This window comes from Salvelinus namaycush, chromosome 7 (assembly GCF_016432855.1).
Source record: "Salvelinus namaycush isolate Seneca chromosome 7, SaNama_1.0, whole genome shotgun sequence".
Classification (NCBI taxonomy): Eukaryota; Metazoa; Chordata; class Actinopteri; order Salmoniformes; family Salmonidae; genus Salvelinus; species Salvelinus namaycush.
In genome coordinates, this window is record NC_052313.1 from 25499395 (window position 1) to 25524556 (window position 25162).

At 43.7% G+C, this 25162-nt stretch overlaps 1 protein-coding gene across 1 annotated transcript in view; it reads right to left on the reverse strand.

The window, feature by feature from the left end:
- pou6f2 (POU class 6 homeobox 2) overlaps window positions 1–25162 on the reverse strand; it is a 90400-nt gene that overhangs the window by 24962 nt on the left and 40276 nt on the right. Inside the window, exon 4 of the mRNA XM_038997251.1 lies at window positions 18126–18463. Coding sequence (XP_038853179.1) covers window positions 18126–18463 — 338 coding nt within the window. The remainder of the gene's footprint in view (window positions 1–18125; window positions 18464–25162) is intronic.

The following is a 25162-nucleotide window of genomic DNA, read 5'->3' on the forward strand; positions in this document are numbered from 1 at the left end:
CCGCCACTAGGCTCATGTACATCGAAATGCCATTAGGCCCTCCCAAACACCTCTAGTCCCTGTGTTGGCTGGGGTGACTGAGGCTCACACACTGCTCCTCCACTCTAGGTCCTCAGAGCTCCTTCTGGGCCACCGATGGGCCTCTGTTACCACTCTACTTATGGGCCATTGTCACAAATCAACATTGGAAAGGACATTGAACATTGACGATGAGGGAAGAGAAAGCCAGAAAGGCTTATAGAACGCCAGGGACAGTAAACGCCATGACAATACAACACCACGACAACAGTAACCATACGGACCATTCTATTGGCAGTGGACCAGAGACGGGTGAGAGTGGGGAGTGGTGCGTGCTAACGGAGTCCGACAACTAGTTAACAGAGGGTGGTCGGGCTGATCAAATAAGATGTATTAACTCCAGGAAATAGACATCTTTAGTTGGCGTGGAGAATGGCCATATTTAATGAACTTAATGAGGCAGAATGCAAATGAAGGAAGAGCAGAGTGGTGAAAAGGTTGGGGCTAACTATGAAGGGATGATTGAGTGCAGGAGAGTAGCCGCCAATCTCCTCTCTCGCTAGCTTCATGTGAAATGAACAGCGGCTTGAATCATTACGTAAAACCTGTTCTCGCCCATGTGTTGATAATTGTGGGGCTTGAGAGTTCACAACGGGGACTGTAATGTTCAATTTCCTCTGGTCAGAGGGGCCACAGACTGTGTGGCTACAACATGTACCATATAACATATAACTTTCATTCTAATTTCTCCCACCGCTTGAGGAATGGTCCGTAATATTAGTATTTTTTTTCAGGTGTGTTACATTTACGGCCACTGGCTATGTGATGAAGTACTATTCGTGGAAATTCGCTGACCATTCCGGTTTTATGAAGTGACATATTTGGTGCAGTTATTTCCGTATGGTTGTAAAGTTGAGAAACATGAGGTTTTTGCAGATGTAAAACAGCAGAGAGAGTATTACTCTGGCTGAGAGTGTGAAGTGGATGCATTGCGTTCCTGGTCTGTGCTACTTCTCAGTTTACTACAAAAGTAAGTGAAAAATGAAACAGCCGGTCAAAAATGCACTGAATAACAAAACCAGATAATCACATGGTAAATCACTAGGGGCTGGTTTCTCAGACACAGACTAGCAGTCCTAGACTTAAAAGCATTCTCAATGGAGATTCTTTCATATTAGGAAGTGCTTTTTAGTTTATGACCAGGCTTAATCTGTCTGGGAAACAACCCCTGAAGATGAATGAAATTATGTTGGGTGTGCATTCAACCATTTCTGTCAAAAAAGTTAAGGAACAGCAATCACCTAACAAGATTAAACAAAATATATTGCTTAACTTTGGCAATTTTTTATGACATGATCACGGTAACCTCCATTATTTTTCATTTGGCATAGAAATGCCATCTCTTTTCACGTTGCTGTTGTTTGACATATAAATATAGCATTTGAATGACTTTAATATCCTCCTAATCAATGACCGGTGATCTTTCCATGTCCTCAATTCAATATAGAAAGGGTCATCCATGATCCGGCTTTATAAACACAATAAAGGTAAATGATTACTCTCCTCTGTGGTGTCCAACAATACAGCCTATAATGAAGAGAAATGAGGGAGATTGAGGGGGAGGCCTGTCACGTGTCATTGGTCGACTCTGAGTCCAGAGATTAATCACAAGAGAGGCGCTCCATGGCCGAGACGTGGTCACCCCAGATCGATAAACCCCACCGCTCACACACAAACACGCACACACGCACACACGCACACACGCACACACGCACACACGCACACACACACACACACACACACACACACACACACACACACACACACACACACACACACACACACACACACACACACACACGTTTCAGTATTTCTCAAACGCGCACAAGTATTTTTTGGAACAATGTTGTTGATTTTCAAAACAGAGTCACAAGACACAGAACTCTGTGGCCTTTTGCAAAACAGTTAATTCGTTTTTTAAAGTATTTAAAGTATTGATGAATACATTCATCAAAACTATATTATACCGTCAAAATTGCAAATAGATTCATCAAAAGAACACGACTGCCTGCAAAAAGATTAACACAGCCACATTTACTCTATGTCTTGAGTCCAAGCAGACAAAACAGAAAGTTTGTATTTTAAAAATCCCAGTAGATGAATACATTTTCTTTGCTGTTAGTAAAGTACAACTATCCAAAGTTTGCAGAATTATGGGAAATTACTCTACTTTTATGAATATTTCACCAAACAATTTCATACACATCAAATCAAATATTATCCCTGATAAAAAATGTAGTAAAACATAAGTACATTGTGTGCAGAATATCAGTATCATCACAATCCAATTCCCTGTATTCTGTCACACTATCCACAATAGAAAGACGGAAAGGTGAATACAATGGAGGAACACAACTGATATGAATGTATAGGCCTCAATCCACTCCAAAGCAACGCTATATAATGGAAGGCCACAATGGCGAAGAAAAACTAACCCACCCAACTTCCTTCTCTGCATGTCTGCAATATTGTAAAAAATCCTAACAATTAGACGGTCCCCATTGCCTAGATCCTTCCATATATTCTATTTGCATGGTATGACACTGATGGGGTGATTTATGTTGTGCAGTAGTATTTACTGATTGCTGGAAACAGTGAACACAATTGCACACATTTCTCTTCTGATGAAAACAATGCGTTATATTCTGTGAACAGAACCCTTAACAGTGAATTTTGAATTCACCGATGACATTTGGATTGAAAGTTTCGCAACAGGTGGTCTAAGATATGCAAGTCAGGTGCTAAGGCAAGAAAACAATCAGACGTTCTGTAAACGCATTTGAGCATTTCTGTTCTGCCATAGATCGTTTCAACACAGATCTCAAAAATTGCTTGAGGAAAAACGAAGTAAAACTATTGACTTTGATTTCTGGTTCATTCACAGAATCTTCCATATCAGTTTCACTCTGCTAATCAAATGGGGCAGAAGATCACCCACCTGGACGAATACATGATGGAACTTCCCTTTCCTTTATTCCAATGGTGTATCAGCAGTTTAGAGTACAGCTATTGAGTGCCCCCATTAAGCCTGAATTAGATCATCTAATTCCAACATAACATGCAAATAAAACATTTTCTGGTCATATTTAGCTCGGACCTTTGACTTGGTCTTAGCATGATGCCATAATGTAATAACATTCAATTAAAATAGGAGGCACTTTGCGATGCTGCTGCTGTGCGATGCGGCTGTTTTCCTCGTGTGAGCCCGATGCTCTGTTTGCGGTCACTAATGGGCATCAGAAATTACAGGCGGCAGAATCGCGCCCTGCGGGAGGATTGGCCTCCTCAGTGGAGCCGAGCACTTAGAACGTAGCCTGTGTCTGGGAGCCCACTGGAGGAGGGGGGGGGGGACTCAATGTCACGGCTTACCCTCATAATTAAAGAAACCCTATTCTGTATCCACTGTTAAGTGAGCCTTGGCTCAGCTCCCCATCTCCAAGGCTCAACTGTGGGCGTCTAATGTGTGTTGCACCCAATGTGAGCGTGGGCTGATCTGGGCACCAAGTCTGTCTACTGGCCGTCTGCTCTGGGCTGGTAGCCTCCTCTCTTCAGCCTCCTCTCTTCAGCCTCCTCTCCTCTGCCTAGTGGGAGAGGAAGGCTGGCTGGGGAAGAGGAACAAGCACCAAAACACAGATGGGAAGCAGCAAATAGGCGAGTATGTCGCTGTACAGCTACTGTACATAGTAACAGAGTGCCGTGTAAAGAAAACCTGCTTGCAGTGGTGGAAAAAGTCCCTAATTGTCATATTTGAGTAAAAACAAAAGTGAAAGTCACCCAGTAAAATACCACTTGAGTAAAAGTCTAAAAGTAAATATAATTGCTAAAATATACTTAAGTATCAAAAGTAAAAGTATAAATCATTTCAAATTCCTTATTTTGAACCAGACGGCAACATTTTCTTGTTTTTTTTATTTACAGATCGCCAGGGGCAAAGCATGTACACTACATGAACAAACGTATGTGGACACCTGCTCGTCAAACATCTCATTCCAAAATCTGGACATTAATATGGAATATGTCCCCCATTTGCTGCTATAACAGCCTCCACTCTTCTGGGAAGGCTTTCTCGCTAGATTTTGGAACATTGCTGCGGGACTTGCTTCCATTCAGCAACAAGAGCATTAGTGAGGTCAGGCACTGATGTTGGGCGATTAGGCCTGGCTCGCAATCGACGTTCCAATTCATCACAAAGGTCTTCAATCGAGTTGAGGTCAGGGCTCTGTGCAGGCCAGTCAAGTTCTTCCACACCGATCTTGACAAACCATTTCTGTATGGACCTCGCTTTGTGCATGGGGGAATTGTCATGCTGAAACAGGAAAGGGCCTTCCCCAAACTGTTGCTACAAAGTTGGAAGCACAGGATTGTCTAGAATGTCATTGTATGCTGTAGCGTTAAGATTTCCCTTCAATGGAATTAAGAGGCCTAGCCCGAACCATGAAAAACAGCCCCAGACCATTATTCCTCCTCCACCAAACTTTACAGTTGGCACTATGCATTCGAGCAGGTAGCGTTCTTCTGACATCTGCCAAACCCAGATTAGTCGGTCGGACTGCCAGATGGTGAAGCGTGATTCATCACTCTAGAGAACACGTTTCCATGGCTTCGAAGTCCAATGGAGGCAAACTTTACACCACTCCAGTTGACTCTTGGCATTGCGCATGGTGATCTTAGGCTTGTGTGCGGCTGCTCTGCCATGGAAACCAATTTCATGGAGCTCCCGACGAACAGTTATTGTGCTGACGTGCTTCCAGAGGGAGTTTGGAACTCAGTAGTGAGTTTTGCAACCGAGGACAGACAATTTCTACTCGCTACGCGCTTCAGCACTCCGCAGTCCCATTCTGTGAGCTTGTGTGGCCTACCACTTCATGGCTGAGCTGTTGTTGCTCCTAGACATTTCCACTTCACAATAACAGCATTACAGTTGACCGGGGCAGCTCTAGCATCCTATGATAGTGCCACGTTGAAAGTCACTGAGCTCTTCAGTACAGGCCATTCTACTGCCAATGTTTGTCTATGGAGATTGCATGTCTGTGTGCTCGATTTTATACACATGTCCCCATACATGTAGTTAGTATACATATATATATATATATATAATTTGAGTCAATTGGAGGTGTACCTGTGGATGTATTTCAAGGCCTACCTTCAAACTCAGTGCCTCTTTGCTTGACATCATGGGACAATCAAAAGAAATCAGCCAAGACCTCAGAAAAAAATTGTAGGTTCATCCTTGGGAGCAATTTCCAAACGCCTGAAGGTACCACGTTCATCTGTACAAACAATAGTACGCAAGTATAAACACCATGGGACCACGCAGCTGTTATACTGCTCAGGAAGGAGACACGTTCTGTCTCCTAGAGATGAACGTACTTTGGTGCGAAAAGTGCCAATCAATCCCAGAACAACGGCAAAGGACATTGTGAAGATGCTGGAGGAAACAGGTACAAAAGTATCTATATCCACAGTAAAACAAGTCCTATATCGACATAACCTGAAAGGCTGCTCAGCAAGGAAGAAGATCGTACTTTTTGGAGAAATGTACTCTGGTCTGATGAAACAAAAATAGAACTGGAGGAAAAAGGGGGTGGCTTGCAAGCCGAAGAACACCATCCCAACCGTGAAGCACAGGGGTGCCAGCATCATGTTGTGGTGGTGCTTTGCTGCAGGAGGGACTGGTGCACTTCACAAAATAGATGTGATCATGAGGAAGGAAAATGTGGTCGATATATTGAAGCAACATCTCAAGACATCAGTCAGGAAGTTAAAGCTTGGTCGCAAATGGATCTACCAAATGGACAATGACCCCAAGCATACTTCCAAAGTTGTAGCAAAATGGCTTAAGGACCACAATGTCAAGGTATTGGAGTGGTCATCACAAAGCCCTGACCTCAATCCTATAAAAAATGTGTGGGCAGAACTGAAAAAGCGTGTACGAGCAAGGAGGCCTACAAGCTGACTCAGTTACACCAGCTCTGTCAGGAGGAATGGGCCAAAATTCACCCAACTTATTGTGGGAAGCTTGTGGAAGGCTACACAAAATGTTTGACCCAAGTTAAACAATTTAAAGTTAATACTATCAAATTCTAATTGAGTGTATGTAAACTTCTGACCCACTGGGAGTGTGATGAAAGAAATAAAAGCTGAAATAAATAATTATCTCTACTATTATTCTGACATTTCACATTCTTAAAATAAAGTGGTGATCCTAACTGACCTAAGACAGGGAATTTATACTTAAATGTCAGGAATTGTGAAAATGAGTTTAAATGTATTTGGCTAAGGTGTATGTAAACTTCCGACTTCAACTGTTTAATGCAGAATTCCCTAATTTGAAAGGGTTTCCACATACTTTTGAGTATATAGAGTATGTTTAGTGAGTCGGCCAGATCAGAGGCAGTAGGGATGACCATGGATGTTCTCTTTATGTGTGCGAATTTGACCATTGTCCTGTTCTGCTAAGCATTCAAAATGTAACAAGTACTTTTGGGTGTCAGGGAAAATGTATGGAGTAAAAAGTGCATTATTTTCTTAAGGAAAGTAGTGAAGTAAAAGTAAAAGTAGTCAAAAATATGAATAGTAAACTAAAGTACAGATACCCCAAAATAACTACTTAAGTATTTTACACCACTGCCTGCTTGTTACATCCCTAATTCAAGAATGGCAGTAATTGCAAAATTCCGGGAACTTTCAATAAATTCACAGGTTTTCCATAAATCCTGGTTGGAGGTTTCCGAATTTCCTGCTTTTTCTCTCCTGATTCCAAGTATAATTGTTTTTTAGAAAATATAGTAAACATGAACATGCTTATTTTTGAGACTTATTCCAAATTTCTTTGGCCTGAGTCTGAATATTTCCTTGGCCCTAATCCCTCTCATTTGAAGTAAATAAAAGTAGCAGTGCTGTCATGGCCAGGCTGTTTCCCTCATCTGGCTCCCCTTATGCAGTATAATTATTCATATGGAAAATGTGGCGCTGTCTGTTGATGGGCAACAGTCTTATTTTCTGCTTCAGTCAACAGTGCACATTTGTATTTCTAAATTGTGGTGGTGGTGCGCAGGTCGTTACGTAAGGCAATTTTCTGCCTTGTTAAGAGCCGGATCTCCTGTGCATTAATGAGACTACCTCCCTCCACCCCCTCCCAACCTGAGCAGCTAAGGATCCCGACTACTCACAAGGCCCTACTTCTAGCACTAGACGGCAGTGACGCCACTACAAATGAGCCTTCTTCCTTCGACAGACCCCAGCAGCACAATTACATATACGTTTATAAAAAATAATAATATTTGTAAACAACAAATTCATTTGATGTGGTGCTTTATGAAATTTGATACCAATTCTGCCGTATTTAATTCATTAGTAGTTAATTGCGATATGACCACATGACAGCGGTGTGTGTATTAAGCCTATGACTTCTAACACTGTATTTTTGTTCACTAAAGAATATTCTATTTTCTCATGAGATTTCTGAGACGTAAATGGACAATTTCATAGACTTAAGTCAGTCCGGAAAATGGAAATCATGAGTACATTTAAGCATGCTAGGGGCATGTCATTTTAATTTAGATTTAATACACGGTGGAATTATCAGGGGCTGCAGGCGCGTACCTGATCTGGAAAATCAATGAATCGACGTGCAAGAGCCCTTTAATACACATGTTAATATAATGGGAATAACAGCCCCCACCCCCCCAGAAAGAGAGGAAAGGGGCAGATTGGAGGATTCTGATTCTAACAGCGGTTGACAAAGGAAAAAGTGCGCTGCAGCGGAAGACAGTGACACGGGTGTTTGAAGGAGCCTCAGCTGGAGACAAAAGCAGTTGAGATGGGCTGGAGACCGACCGAGGGGAAGTAGGGAGGGATGGATGGAGGGAGGGAGTGAGAGAGAGAGATGGAGAGAGTGCAGACAGCCAGGCCCCTGAAAGCCTGTTGTGGTTGGCAGGTGCTGACCTTGGTGACGATGGGTTTTCACGAGAGGGCTCTAATGAAGCCTGATTGCCAGGGACTGCTGACGGGGAGTCAGGAGCGGAGGGAAGAGAAGAGGGGAGAAGGAAGAAGGAGCGAGAAAAGGATAGGGAGAGAGAGGGCTCAGGTAATTGCAGCACTTGTGGGTCTGAGGCCCCGCGGCCCTGTGATGTCGGGGTCCACTGAGGAAGAGAGAGAGAGAGATTTTGATGGTAAATTGTGGAGAGCTGGGACAAGAGGGAGGCAGGGAGAGAGCAGGGCTCTGGGGTGTAATTACCCCAGTGAGTTTGTGGGATGGCGGGAAAGAGAAGAGTGGACAGGCCCAGTGTGGAGCTCTGACAGGGATGGAGGAGAGGAAAGCAGAGGACTGCAGGGGGGAGGCCAGACACACGGCAGGAAGCTGACGAAGGGATAGAGGATGGAGGATAGAGACAGGACATACTGTAAGCCCTCAAACCACAGAGCTAGACACCGCTAGACACTGCGCCAAGGTCAAGGGCTATTAGTGAACACACAACACATAGTGTGTGACAGGACAGCCCAGTCCAAGACAAAAGATAGTGTTAGGCTGGAAAATACAAGATACTGTACATGAGCCTCTGGAAGTTGTTGCTCAACAAGAAACAGCAGATAATGTTCAGGCAGACTGCGTATTGTAGCTAACCAACCAGACAGTTTGTGCAAAGAGATATTCTTGTTTCTATTGAAAAGCAGGAAATGGGGAGGAAGGACAAATGAGAACTCAGAAAAAGAAACAAATAAAACAAGAATGGAAGAGAATGATAACATGTGGAAGAATGTATGTATGTACTTCGTAACCCTGCACATCGCCTCTGTACTGGTACCCCTCGTATATAGACAAGTTATCATTATTCATTGTGTATCTATTATTACTTTTGTTATTACGTGTTTTACTTTTCTATTATTTCTCTATTTTCTTTCTCTCTGCATTGTTGGGAAGGCCCTGTACCTAAGCATTTCACTGTGAGTCCACACCTGTTGTTTACGAAGCATGCGATGAATAAAACTCGATTTGACGCGTGTGTTTGTGTGCATGCCTGTGTACAGTATGCTTGCGTCTGCGCGCGCACACCTGTGTATGTCTGTGCGTGCGCGCGTGTGTGTGCGTATGTGTACATGCAAACAACATCTGTGTGTATACATGTGTGTGTGTAAGTGCTAGCTCCAGTGGATGGCACACAGGGGTCACGAGGGCCCGGGCTCAGCGAATTGAATAAGAGAGAGTTGATGGGCTGGCCTAAGCCCCCCCGCTGCCGCCGGATCAGTATGTAGCAGCCTCTCTCTCCCTCTTCTGCCTCTCCCTGCCGGGGCCGATGTAACTCAGTGGACTGGCAAATTACACCAGACCTACAGCTGTAGCCCGACATTATGATTAATTTGATCAGTAATTTCTCCTGTTTTTCATTTTAATCGCCGTGACTATTCTGCTGTGGCAGGTCTTTCAGATCTAATTAAGATCAATTCCGCTGTAACAGACTTGGCGAGCGCCGCGCACCCCGTCAAATCCCTGAGCTCTGCTGGGCGTGGAGAAAACCTACGCCTCTAATCAATCAACTTCCAGCAAATTGAGCCCGGCTGCAGCAATCAGCCTATTAACACACTTAAGCAAATTTCATAATCTCCCTCCCTGTCTATTTGTCATCACTGTGGAGGGAGGCTGAGGCCATTGCCTGTGACTTCCTGGAACTCAGCATGCTGGAGAGGGATGGGAGAGGTAGCAGCGTAGTAGAGGCTTCTGTGGTGGAGACACACTGAGGAGTGGGAGAGTGAAACTCACATTAAACTGTGGAGAGTCCACCAATAACCTTAGGGCTGCTAGGCTACTCTACTGAAACAAAAACAAGGGAGCATTGTCTCAAAGCAACAGTTGTTTTTCTTCATCCACTGTAATGTTGATATTGGTAAGCCAGTGGATATTTGTGCGGCCCTCTCCATACAAAGACCGTTTTCACATTGGCGATAGCAAAGGGTTATTTTCGAGAGGTTCTCGAGAGCTATTGATTCTCGAGAGAGAGAGTAAACTTGCGAAATGATCACGTCTAGAGCGCTACCTCCGGAGATCGCGCACAACACTCGCAGTTGACCCTCGAGCAGGGCAGTGTGAACACAATATGTCGTTGAGCTCAACACTACAGTAGGATATAAATGGACAGTGGCAACCCGTAATTCAGGGCAGGTGGGACAGTGCCATACCTGTTTTGAGCCACACCTGTGTAGCTATAAAAAAAATAAAAAATATATATATACACTGTATATATTTTTGTGTTGTTGTTGCCTGATTTGGCATTAATACGTGTCACATATCAGTTTGCAAACAATGTAAAATGTAGTTAATAAAGCCGCATACAAACATGGTCTCTTTTTTGCTTTCTTGAGTAAGGCAGCTCCAAAATGCAGGTGTTTCAGCCTAGCTCAGTGCATTCTGGGGCGGTGGGGCAGCCAGCGGGAAAATACGGAGCATAGGGGATGGTAATATTCTCTAGTTGCGCCGTGATTGGCTCAGGGTTCTGTCACTTATGGGGACACCACGTCACCGCAAAATCTACAGGGAGAGCTCGAAAATTCAAGCCCCTTGGGTGCTGCCATAGATTTACATTAGAAGTGCCCATCCAAGCAGGCTCAAGGTCATTGGTCATTACAGATAAAAGGACGTCAAATCACGTTACATCTACAGGAGCTTTGACTGGACTGATCATGTCAACATTATACTTTCAAAATCTTACCAGCAAGCTAGACAAGCAGTCGTCATCATGAACCAAGTCAACAATCTACTGGCAAATCCTTTCCAATCCTTGTCATATGAAGAGAAATTATAGATAAAAGGTATCGGTGCTCATAGGCCATTGGACATAAACATTACACAACAAGTTGGAAATCGCAAATTCAAGAATGAGTTTGGAAAGAATCAGTGGCCAACTGCAAGCGTTGCAGAGCAATCACTAGCCTGCTATTCAGTGGAGTGGGTGTGTGGTCCAAGTCTGGGTTTAAGAGTCTCTTTTCCAAGCTTAAAAGGATAAACATTCATATGCAACACCATACGCCAGAAAAGTTTGAATACATTGGCCATGCTGTCAATCCAGCATGACTTCTGCCGCGTTCAAAACAACTGGAAACTCTGAACTGGGAAATCTCAGACTTCAGTAGGTTCAAGAAAACTGGGAACTCTGAAAAAAACGAGCTCCGACTGGGAAAATATGTTTTGAATGGTCTTCCAACTTGGAATTCCAAGTCTCTTTCTAGAGCTCCGACCTGAAGATCACTGACGTCATGATTCGACCTTGTTGTTTTCCGAGTTCCCAGTTGTCATGAAAGCACCATAAATCCAGAGAATGCCAGACTTTGATGACAAAGTTAGATGACAAAATTTGCTGACAAGAAGGACCGCCGCGCCACCTTCCTGTTCAAGTGAGCACAACAAGGTGAGTGCAAAAAACTCTTGTATGCTGCTGCATAAATGATGTAATATGCCAGGGAGATATGTACAGTATACTGTAGCTAAGAAAGTAATACTAAGTGTATGTTGTGTAGTAAGCTGTTAGTAGCCCATGTGCCTCACCCTAATAATTTGGTCCCTTTCCCCCTCATAACTTAGCCTACTGTTCTGACTTGGTGGTGCACATGTAGCCTATAGCCTGTTTTAGAGAAATGTAATCAATCATTGAGTATTGTAAGAGCTTTCATTATCTGCTCATATGCCCATTTTATTTATCCTACAGTTGGTGTGCAGGGAGAATACTGTAAGAACGGTCCATGTTCTGAATTCTGTCGCTGTACATTTCAAATGTGCCGAACAAATAGTTATATTGACTACGTCCGTCCTATCTCGCTCATTAATGTCTTCATCGAAATTACCGATTGCCTCTCGTCCGCGCGTTGTTCCCTTACGCCAAAGTTTGTACATCTCAGTTGTCAGTAGAAACCACATGTGTTTAAGCAAGTCAGCCATATCAGCTATGTTTTTTAAAAAGACAGTAAACGAGGCTGAATGAACTGTTTCGCTGCCAGACAAGGCTCCGCTGATAGCCAGGTGTAGAGGTGGTAAGGATTCACTCCATGGTGCTGAAAAGAAAGCTCTGCTGTTGGGACATCTTTGTGTAGACCCTAACAGTTTGTGGGCACCGTTTGTCACTGTTATAGTGCAATTCATGTATTGTTTAGTGTTGTGTTGTGTATTTGCTGGCATGCATCAACAACAACAACAAAAAGAGTTTGCCCCACCAAGATTTACATGCTAAAATCACCACTGTAAATGGTAATAGCGGAGCCATTGTTTTGAAACAGCTGAAATGTATAGATATTTGAGACTTGTTTTATTGAGTTTTTACCTGAAACTGCAGTAACAACCTGTTACTGTAGCTAAGAAAGTTTAGCTAGAAGTAACTCTTTGCGTTTGTCTTGAAGCTAAAATAATGAGTGTACAGACCTTTAATTGTCTGCACATGATTGTGTTTCTTTGCATTATTCAAGTGTACTATGTTGCAATAATTACAGCCAGGTCAGTATTTGACGTCCATCCATGTCTGAGGATGTTGGGAGTTTTGCTGCGGTGTTGTGGACGGGGATGGTGGATGGGAGTAAGCACCTGCCTTTGGTGCCATTAACTCCACATTTTTTAAGGTTAGGGTTAAGTTTAAGGTTAGGGTTAAGTTTAAGGTTAGGGGTAAGTTTGACTACCTGTTACGCGAGGGCAGTAAGAAGCCAAGGTAAGTTGCTAGCTAGCTGTCACGACTTCCACCGAAGGTGGCTCCTCTCCCTGTTCGGGCGGTGCTCGGCGGTCGTCGTCGCCGGCCTACTAGCTGCCACCGATCCATTTGTCTTTTTCGTTTGTGTCTGTCTGTTTTGTTTACACCTGTGTCCTATTAGTTAATTTCGGTGGGTTTATTAACCTCCGTTGACTGCTATGCTTTGTGCGGGATTATTTGCTGTTGTTTGTGCTGTTAGTGGTTCGTGTTTGCGCCACAGTTTGTTTTTCTCACGGTCGTTGTACCGTTTGGACTGTAATTAGGAGTAGAGGTTTCTCCTCCGTGTGTTACATATATTTCCCTGTGTGTGGCGACTTCGTTGGGAGTGTTTCCCCACCTGTTGTTGTGTTGGGACTTTCTAATAAACATTATGCTACTGGGACTTCCTTGCTCTCCTGACTCCTGCACCTACCTCTTCTTAGGAGGCACTTAACACTAGCATTACACTTATCTTATAAAAAACAATCAATCTTAACATAATCACTAGTCAACTACACATGGTTGATGATATTACTAGTTTATCTAGCGTGTCCTGCGTTGCATATAATCGATGCGGTGCCTGTTAATTTCTCATCGAATCACAGCCTACTTCGACAAACTGGTGATGATTTAACAAGTGCATTTGCGAAAAAAGCACTGTCGTTGCACCAATGTACCTAACCATAAACATCAATGCCCGTCTTTAAAATCAATACACAAGTATATATTTTTAAACCTGCATATTTAGTTCATATTGCCTACTAACATGAATTTCCTATAACTAGGGAAATTGTGTCACTTCTCTTGCGTTCCGTGCAAGCAGTCAGGGTATATGCAGCAGTTTGGGCCACCTGGCTCATTGCGAACTGTGTGAAGTCCATTTATTCCTAACAAAGGCCGTAATTAATTTGCCAGAATTGTACATAACTATGACATAACATTGAAGGTTGTGCAATGTAACAGCAATATTTAGACTTAGGGATGCCACCTGTTAGATAAAATACGGAACGGTTCCGTATTTCACTGAAAGAATAAACATTTTGTTTTCGAAATGATAGTTTCCGTATTCGACCATATTAATGACCAAAGGCTCGTATTTCTGTGTGTTATGTTTTAATATAGTCAATGATTTGATCTTTGATAGAGCAGTCTGGCTGAGCGATGGTAGGCAGCAGCAGGCTCGTAAGCATTCATTCAAACAGCACTTTCGTGCGTTTGCCAGCAGCTCTTCGCAATTCTTCAAGCATTGCGCTGTTTATGACTTCAATCCTATCAACTCCCGAGATTAGGCTGGTGTAACCGATGTGAAATGGCTAGCTAGTTAGCGGGGTGCGCGCTAATAGCGTTTCAAAAGTCACTCGCTCTGAGACTTGGAGTGGTTGTTCCCCTTGCTCTGCATGGGTAACGCTGCTTCGAGGGTGGCTGTTGTCGATGTGTTCCTGGTTCGAGCCCAGGTAGGAGCGAGGAGAGGGACGGAAGCTATACTGTTACACTGGCAATACTAAAGTGCCTATAAGAACGTCCAATAGTCAAAGGTATATGAAATACAAATCGTATAGAGAGAAATAGTCCTATAATTCCTATAATAACTACAACCTAAAACTTCTTACCGGGGAATATTGAAGACTCATGTTAAAAGGAACCACCAGCTTTCATATGTTCTCATGTTCTGAGCAAGGAACTTAAACGTTAGCTTTTTTACATGGCACATATTGCACTTTTACTTTCTTCTCCAACACTTTGTTTTTGCAATATTTAAACCAAATTGAACATGTTTCATTATTTATTTGAGGCTAAATTGATATTATTGATGTATTATATTAAGTTAAAATAAGTGTTCATTCAGTATTGTTGTAATTGTCATTATTACAAATAAAAAAAATAGGCCGATGAATCGGTATCGGCTTTTTTTGGTCCTCCAATAATCGGTATCGGCGTTGAAAAATCATAATCGGTCGACCTCTAGTGGACACCCCTTCAAATTAGTGGATTCGGCTATTTCAGCCACACCCATTGCTGACAGGTGTATAAAACCAAGCACACAACCATGCAATCTCCATATACAATTGGCAATAGAATATTACATTGGCAATAGAATGGCCTGTACTGAAGAGCTCAGTGACTTTCAGCATGGCACCGTCATAAGATGCCACCTTTCCAACAAGTAAGTTTGTTCACATTTCTGCCCTGCTAGAGCTGCTCCGGCCAACTGTATGCGCTGTTATTGTGAAGTGGAAACATCTAGGAGCAACAATGGCTCAGCCGTGAAGTGGTAGGCCACACAAGCTCACAGCTCGGGACCGCGGAGTGCTGAAGCGCATAAAAATCGCCTGTTCTCGGTTGCAACACTCACTACCTAGTTCCAAACTGCCTCTGGAAGCAACGTCAGCACAAGAACTGTTTGTCGGGGGCTTCATGAAATGGGTTTCCATGGTCGAGCAGCCACACGCAATGCCAACCGTCGGCTGGAGTGGTATAAAGCTCACCGATATTGGACTCTGGAGCACACTTCAGGGAAAAGGGGATAACTAGTCAGCTGTACAACTGAAATGTGTCTTCTGCATTTAACCCAACCCCTCTGAATCAGAGAGGTGCGAGGTGCTGCCTTAATCAACATCCACATCTTCAGCACCCGAGGAACAGTGGGTTAACTGCCTTGCTCAGGGGCAGAACAACAGATTTTTACCTTGTCAGCTCAGGGATTTCAATCCATGAACTTTTTGTTCACTGGCCCAACTCTCTAACCACTAGGCTACCTCACCATCTGACAATCTGACGGACGAATCTGGGTTTGGTGGATGCTAGGAGAATGTTACCTGCCCGAATGCATTGTGCCAACTGTAAAGTTTGGTGGAGGATGAATAATGGTCTGGTGCTGTTTTTCATGGTTCGGGCTAGGCCCCTTAGTTCCAGTGAAGGGAAATCTTACAGCATACAGTTAAATTCTAGACGATTCTCTGCTTCCAACTTTGTGGCAACAGTTTGAAGAAGGCCCTTTCCTGTTTCAGCATGACAATGCCCCTGTGCACAAAGCGAGGTCCATACAGAAATGGTTTGTCTAGATCGGTGTGGAAGAACTTGACTGGCCTGCACAGAGCCCTGACCTCAACCCCATCGAACATCTTTGGGATGAATTGGAACGCCGACTGCGAGCCAGGCCTAATCGTCCAACATCAGTCCCCGACCTCAATAATGCCCTTGTGGCTGAATGGAAGCAAGTCCCCTCAGCAATGTTCCAACATCTAGCGGGAAAGCCTTCCCAGAAGAGTGGAGGCTGTAATAGCAACGAAGGGGAGACCAACTCCATATTAATTCCCATGATTTTGGAATGAGATATTTTGGTCATGTAGTGTATTATGTCAATTGAGATTTCTGATAACTCTATTCAGTGAGAATCAGCTCACAGACATCTAGCGCTGTTGATTCTATTCACCTCCCAGTGGTGGACAATTAGGAGAGTAATAGTCTCCTAATGAATGTTTGTCTATCTGACACTCCCTCTGCTTATTAAAACTAATGGCTGTGGTTATTAAAACAAATGGTTGAATGGCTGAGTGGTCATGTGTGTGTGAATAATAGGAGATGAAATGAGAGCTGTTATCTTTGCTAGAGTGCATCTCAAATGGCACCCTATTCCCTATTTAGTGAACTACTTTAAAACCAGAGCCTTATGAAAAAGTAGTGAAAAGTAGTGCAGTAAATAGGGAGCCATTTGGGACGCAACCCTAGCACGCACGCACACACACACACACACACACACAAGATGGAGGGTGCAGATCTATCTATCTGTCTGTCTGTCTGTCTGTCTGTCTGTCTGTCTGTCTGTCTGTCTGTCTGTCTGTCTGTCTGTCTGTCTGTCTGTCTGTCTGTCTGTCTGTCTGTCTGTCTGTCTGTCTGTCTATGTTTCTATGTATCTATCCCTGGATGAGAGCGTCTGCTAAATGACTAAAATGTAAATGTATTCCCAGTCATCATAATCAGGATCTCAGCTTCTTAATCCAATAGTAAGGATGAGGTCTGGTGGTGAAACTAGTGAAGGATTTCATTATAGTACAAATAGATTATGATTGCTCATTAATTGTGCTAGTAAACAGAGGAGCATTATATTTAATTGTGAGTACGTCAGGCAGGGACTGCTCTCTGTAGCTATGCTTTCTAGACCTGAAATTATATTTTTTTAATGAAAAAATATTCAAAGAAGACGTAGGGGGGCTTTGCTTGATTGTAATGCACATCCGAACATGTATGTACTCCAGAAAAGAAGGTTATTACTGCTAGGTTTTGGCCCTTATGCTGGCTGTGTCTGAGTGGACCAGTACTGTGGGTTCGTCCCAAATAGCACCCTATTGCCTATATACTTTTGACCAGAGCCCTATGGGGGGAATGGATGGAATAGGGTGCCATTTGGGATGCACAGCCTTTGACTGTGCTGGACTGTGGTTATAGTATATGGTTGGTGTCTAGGTCTGGGAGGCAGGTAGCAGCTAGCCAGCTTTTGGAGGCCATTAAATGCGGGCGTCTGTTTTTCCTGCTGAGTCTCACTAGGCCGTGACAGGGCCGGAGAGGGGTGCAAGGGGGAAACAAATGGCCGTACTCATCCCGGCCATAAAGAAGGGTGCAGCGCCACAACCCAATAAAGGCCTGACGCTGATGAATGTGGCCAGGGAGAAGGAGGCGACCCTGGCCGAGCTCCACCAGAAATGAAACCACAGGGATATAAAATAGGTTATTATCGTCACACACTGACAGCCAGACGGACAGAAGGGGGCCGAGATGGATGGACAGACAAACTGACGAAAAAAGGAGGTTGGATGAGGGAAGGGCAGCTAAGATAAAAAAGGACTGATAAACGTTGATGAGAACCTGATGTATCCAAGAAGAGTTCAAAAACGATGCATGATGGCTCGCATCTCAGTTTAGTGTGCTTTGAATAACCCTCTCGCTGAACGATGACCTTGTCAATTACAGTAGATGCACATTTTAATGTCCCCACACTGACATCAGGTGTCAAACACTAGCTCTGGAATCATATCAAGTATAAAACAGTACCTAGACAAACAGGGTCTAATGAGTAGTCATCCTCTTTGTGTTATGTCAAAATTGGCCTTCGTCTCTTCGTCCACAATACACCCCACAACACCATATCATCACAATACCACCACTAGTAAGACTATTCGAACACACGTCCACTGGCTGAGGTTTTTGTATGAGGGCGTCAAAGACGCAGCAGTAATAGGAAGTAGGCCTATGTAAGCTACAGCTCTTGCAACTTGGATAACACAAGTTAAAGATCATTTTGGGACTAACACAGTGGCATACAGTAACAGGGTAGAGTGAGCTCACCTGCAGTGGCATGGGCGGTGTGACGGGCGAGGGCAGGCTGCGGGCCGGTGATTGGTTCTGCCTGAGCGGCGGAGACTGTGGCGGTTGGCCCGAGCCGGTCATGGAGGTGGTGGAGGAGGCAGAGCCAGGGGAGGGGACCGAGACAGAGGACGACTGTAGGCTGGGCGAGGTCATGTGACCCCGCGATGACAGCTGGTTGTGGACGTGGCTGTGGGAGTGTTGATGCTGCTGATGGTGTTGCTGTTGTTGGTGATGGTGCTGTTGTTGCTGCTGGTGGTGCTGTTGTAGCTGTTGAAGCTGCTGCAGGTGCTGAAGCTGGGAGTTCAGGGATGAGGTAGCTGGTGAAGGAAGAGGAGCAGAACATCAAACTGATATCATCACTACTGTATCTTAAACCATTCATTCAAAAATGTTTGTAACACATTCATGTGTAATCATGAAAACCAGCAGTCGGGGTATCATACCGAAAAAGAATGTTCACACCTAACAATAGATAGACAATAGGTCAAGGTGTGGAGGTATAAATGTAAATTGTCCAGTCCCACAACAAAGTCTCGTAACATTGTAACCTCTACCACGGAGTTCCAGAAGAACCTGACTTCAGTGGTGAGAGGACAAAGCTATCCACATGAACTGATATAATTGGCGTCTCTGGAGAGGAGCGCTTCATTTTCACTCGGAGGATGTCACAATCTCGCGTTTAATTGCGGGGAAATCTCCGAAGGAGAGTCATTCGTCTTGAATGGGCAAGTCTGAAGAAATCATACCGTTATCCTCGTCTCTGGATTTAAACGCTATTGAAACCCGATGCACTTCTCTCACCGTTTCGGTGACACACAGCCAGAGATGGACAGACAGACGGATGGGCCGGATGGACAGACAGACACATTTGTGTGTACGTCAACAGGGACGCAGCCACGAGGTTCTTAGAATATACCATACGTATACGTATCCAGCTCTTCATATATAATACAGTGCGTGGTAGTGCATTTCACAAATTCTCAACCATTGACTCAGAAAATCATTGGTTCTTATTTTTATTTATTTTTTACAAAACCCTAAGTGACTATATGAGTGACTGTTTTGACCTAAGGCATACAGCATTTCACCCTTATAATCACTCAGCGGGCAGTATAAAGAGAGTGACAAAAAACCAAGTCATTTCTAATGGCAAAACCAAATATTTGATCAAGACGTCAAATTTCTCCCTGACCTTTACCGGTTCTCTAGTAAAAAGACTGTAGGTTCTGAGACCAGTATTTGACTGTGAATCTACTTGACTTTTTTCCTTGAGAAGAGGGTACTGGCGGTGTGGTGAACGACAGGCCCCATGCAAAGATCTGATAGACATTCAGAGGGCTCTTGTTACCATTGGTCTGCCCCCAGCCTAATACTTGGTGGTATTTTTGCCAGTTCTGGGACTGCATGTGAGTGTACTACAGTATCTTGCAAAAGTACTATTACCTACTTCCTGTATGTTAAGAATCCTATTTTAAGGCGTATAACATCAATATAACCTACAGTGACCAGGCTACCGCAACGGAGTCCTCTTTCAGCCTTTAAAACAATGAGAGGTCTCGAGAAATGGAGAGAATAACAATAGATCAATGGCAGAAAAGAGAGTGTTGGCTGGCGTTTGATAACACAACAGAGCATTTGTGAATAGAGGGGTAGACCAGCTTGTATACATACTGAATCAATGCGCTTCAATAATTAAACCAACGGCTGTTTCATAGCGAGATGAATTAATAAAACATGAGGGCAGACATTTCTTTGATTAGTCCGGTCGCTCTGGGTTCTGGAGAGGCGCATGCGAGTATTTGATCAAGACCTCCCTCTTTTCCTCGGCTCTAAGTAGCAGAAGAAGAATCCCAGTGAAGAAAGCAAGTGGTTGTGTCCCAAATGGCACCCTATTCCCTATACCGTGCACTAGTTTTGACCGGAGCCCTGTCGGGCCCTGCTCAAAAGCAGTGCACTATAAAGGGAATAGTGTGTCATTTGGGATGTGGTCCAGTGTCTCTGTGCCAGTAAATAGCGGCAACACTTTTACATTTCTTCTACCTCCTGACACATTGACACCTCTCCCACACCCACCATGAATTATATATCATCTTTGGCTCGCTAAAGCCAAGAGTCCAATTCTCATTTGAAATGTTGGGCCAAGTTGTCCAGCAAGCTATGACAGGACTGGGCACCTCTCTTCCTGCTCGCAAGTGTACCGCAAGGAAATGTGGAGTGCGCCAGTTAAAAAGATGGAAAAGGGGAGGAATGAAAGACAGAAAGAACGAAAAGGAGAGCGAGAGAGATAAAAAGAGATTTCTGTCAAAAAATGTATCTAAACCAGGGGAAGATCAAAGAGGAGTCAGAGAATTTCCTCCAGCGTCGACCGTGAGGCCGAGGAGGAAAGAGAGGCAAAACAAAAGAATATGAAAAAGGAAAACAAATACTGAGGGAATATGGTAGAAGCCCCATGTGGCCTTATTATAACGGCTACACCGCAGGTAACTATATTCTTTAACAGCGATGCTTTATAAATTCTGTCATCTTGTTTAGACCGTCAGGCCCACTGACCCTTCTTCCCCCTGTTGCCGGGCACCCGGCTTAAGGAAGAGCATTTTTCTAACAGCGGCTGTCTGATTGCTTTGGCTGACCTCATAATCTAGCACCCCTGTATCCACTAATTGTTCGTGCTACCTCCTCAAGCAGACAGTGGATGGAGGAGGAGGAGAAATGGAGGTTCGGAGAAGATGGAGACAAGGGCAAAAGGCTGCCTGGATCCTATGGAGCCCATTATGTGTTCTTCACTCCCATGGCTGCACGTCCACCAATCCTGGCACTGTGTTCAAGTGGCCCTCTCACTTACAGGCACCATGCTAAGGGGTACAGGATAAAGTCAGCCCAATATGACTGTTGAACCAGCAAGCCTCTGATAATCATGATATTAAGAATAAGCCACAACACGGACAAAATACTGAAAATACATGCCAGCTGAAGAAATTAAGTCAAATGTTCATTAGATGTGTATTATTGTAAGTTGTAATCTACTGTATACTGTAGCACTTTTGGACCATTAGAGGTCCCAGTAGGTGGAAGATGAAATACCTCAAACAGATTACAGTGATTCTCTCTCTACACAGAGGAGTGGGAGTCATATGACCCAGGATACTGTAGGCCAGGGGTGTCAAACCCCTTTTGACCCGGGGGGGGGGGCGCATTTGTCCTTCAACGAGGTCCGGAGGGCCGCACTGAAAATTGGTTATACTTCCTCTCCGTCCAAATTTGCTAACCAATACTCCCTATCTAGCTTTCATTTCGGTGATTATTAGCGAGCTGTACACAGTCAAGAAACTGTATGGACCATTATTTCAAATCAAATCAAATGTATTTGTCACATTCGCCGATGACAACAGGTGTAGACCTTACAGTGAAATGCTTACTTACAAGCCCTTAACCAACAACGCAGTTTTAAGAAAATCCCCCCCCAAAAAGTAAGAGATAAGAATAACAAATAATTAAAGAGCAGCAGTAAATAACAATAGCGGGGCTATATACAGGGGGTATCGAAGGTAAGAGGTAATTATGTGCATGTAGGTAGAGTTATTATAGTGGCTATGCATAGATAATAACAGAGAGTAGCAGCAGCGTGTGGTGGTGGGGGGGGGGGGGGGGGGGCAATGCAAATAGTCTGGGTAGCCATTTGATTAGCTGTTCAGGAGTCTTATGGCTTGGGGGGGTATGCCGTTTTGATTTGGTTTCAATCAATACAAAGTATATTGAGTTCGTTTTTAGGTCGTTTTTTCAAAATCAAACCACCCGTGAGCCGGATCCCATTTGTTTGACACCCCTACTGTGGGTTCTTGTCTACTTTGTTTCAGCATGGACGGTACCACTGTAGAAATGAACTGTCGTCTTTGACTGCTGCAGCCCTGACTGTGTGAAGTACAAAGCGAGACTGATTGTCAAAGGTCGCAAGGCTAGGTCAAAACCGGCTCGTACGTCAAACAAAATGCTATTTTTGTTTCCTGTGTCGCTCAGGAGAGGATGAGAGAGAGAAGCAGCCACCTCTCTCATTACAACAGACCCCCTCTCTGGTCCCTGCACCATTACTGCAGTTCTCTCTCTGGGCTTGATTTGGCCTCTGTCCTTTTCTCCTCTGTGTTAACAACAGCTCACCCCTGTGTTTGTGTGTGTGTGAGTGGGTAATGTGCACTTGTCCATATCTGTCTATAGGATGCATATGTGCAGTAACTATTTTGAAAGTCAGGATATTAAATCATTCCATACATATAAGGAACAATAAAGACAAAAAATAAAGATTTACAAAGAAATTACTTTTAAGGAGAAGCAAGTTAACTTACTTTTATAGCACTGCACACTATATGTGTGTGTGTGTGGATGTGTGTGTGTGTGTGTAGTTAGGACACATGCATACGAGGTACAATAAAAAATACTGTATAGAAATAATGAAAAAGGCCAAGTATTTGTTATATACAGTATTGAAAGAAAGTCACCAATGGCAAAAGGTCATGTTATAATTGAAAGGAGAAGCATTCAATGTGTCTACATCCATGCTCATCACACTCAGCTCCCAGCAAAGGCCAGGTCAAAGCCCACATGAACGAGACAGTTAAGAAATAAACAGATAAAAGGACATTGACTGGTCTGGTTTCAACCCACAAAGTTAAGTCCATTGGTTAACTCTTTACTAAATCTCTTTCTTACATTGTATTGTGTGTATCGCACAGACATAACGATGAGGAGCCCAGTCAATTTAATGTTGTGTAAAGAGTTAGTTCTTCAAGTACAAAAATAAGAATATTGTAGGCTACAACATTCAATGAAAAATGGTACAATATGTGTTCAACTGTTCGGAGGCATAAAACATCAAAAGGTCAAAAACGAATTTAAAGCGACCACGCTCTATCTTCACCCCTCTCCTCCCAGCATCATTAGCAGACTGCAGTAAAATAGGATCCAGTTGGGGGTCTGAAGAGATGCCTTCATGAAGTAAATGAAAATATATGTTCTGACTCATCCAGTATTTTAGGGGGTCGTCTTAACATTGCTGTGGTTCTTGAACAAGCAAAGGGAGAGGAGAGGAGGAGGAGGAGAGGAGATAATGAGAGGAAACAACAGACCTATTATGTCTCTGCCTCACGTCCCACTGTGGGAGTACATAAAGCACTGTCTGGAATGGTTGCTCAATGAGCCACACGGATAATTACTCCACTGGAGAGAGATGGACTAGTCGGCGAGGCACTTGGCAATTATGAACATGGACGGAGGAAGGTCATTTCTACCCCGAGGATTAAGAGGAAGCACACTCAGACTAATAAACTGGATGAAAACATGTTATTTCTTGCAGAAACTTCTTTTGCACATGCAGCTGTTTCCATGCAACTTTATCAAGGTGGTAAATAAGGAGGAGCACTGACTCCAGAGAAATAGTCAATGTTATTGGTATTAGCAATATGGCGGCTCAATTTAGCATGCAGCATTAGATTTCAATGACATGTTTCTCTTCACCCTTTTTTAATAGACATCGAACTAAAACCGAACATATTTTATTTTGTGTAGTGGAGGATTTAACATTTCAGCACCGGACATTGTGGTGTTACATCCTATAAACACCGAAACGACAGATAACGCTCACACATTGAACTAAAGGTCACACAACACATTTCAATGTCATAGGTTTCCCTAGACATCTGGGAACACAAATGTGTTTCTCAGTTTTTCCATTCGGTAGCTGTGGTATACGAATCACGTTGAGAGTATGAAAAATTGATTCCTGCTCCTTGGCCATGGTTAGAATAAACACAGGGCAAATAAAACCAGATAAAAGATCCAACTGTGTAAAAATATTACCTGCAGTCACTGTAGACAATATCAATGTTTCAGTGTCGCTTTGGAGGGGTTTAGACACTACAAAAAATGGAAGCAGTAGAGACTTGAGTCGAACGGGCCGTGGGGTGTTACAGAGTAAAACGCACCGCTTTTAGGGATCCACAGATAACGCTTTCACTTTGTGATGCAAGGCAATATGAAGCTGTGTTGTGGAATTCTCACCCCAGGGGAAGGATTTGAAAGTATTGACTATTGAGTCCTCTCCGTGGAGATATTAGAATACAAATAAGTAAAAAGATACAGTATAATAGCGGACCTACTTTATCTGTGATTCACCGTAGTAGATATTTAATTGCTATAATTGATTTGAATAGCATTTTTTTTTTATAGCCTGTATCTGTCCACCTGAAAGGTCAATATCTTACATCAAAACAGTAGTAGAGTCAATCAAGATGGCCGAACATCCCAACTGGCTCTTTAACTACAGCTGAGGAGTGACACGGCTGATCACAGTTGTCCGCTGAGGTGTTCTCTGTAACACCCAATCGGACATAATACTAGACATGGCTGCTTAACCCACTCATTCCCTACAGTAGGAAAACTCCCTATGAACAGAGCAGGCTTCTCTCGTTCTTCAAAAGTCCGTCCCGAAGGGAGGCTCAGACAGAGGTGGAGGTGATACAGAACGTGCCACTTGAACACAACAGACGTAAATCGTCCATCTAACAGTATCTCTGCCTTTTGCCATTCTGTGGTAGATAACAGAGGAGAGTCTGGAGCCCCTGTGAAGCCTGTCGGCCCTGGCAGGCCAGGCCGGGTTATTACAGCCCGTTCACGGTCCCATCATCTGTCGTCAGACCGAGGCGGAGGACGTGAGTAAAAGCCTCATGCAAAATTTATGTTCATGCGGCTGTTTCAGTGGGTGGAAAAATCAATATTGTGGGCCCGATGCACGGAGATGACTGAGTGCTCTCTGACTGACAGTAAAAGCTGGGAGAGATTGAGGGGCAACATTTACTGCTCCCGGAATGGAGTGTAGTCGAGCTCCTCTAATAGTCTACTCAACTTAAATTAGAATTTCATTGGGGATTATTTTGATAACAGTTGTGATTGTGGGAGGTTTAAAGAAATGATGCCGTTAGAAAAGAGAGAGGAGGGAGGGAGGGAGGGAGAAATAAGAGCACACGGCT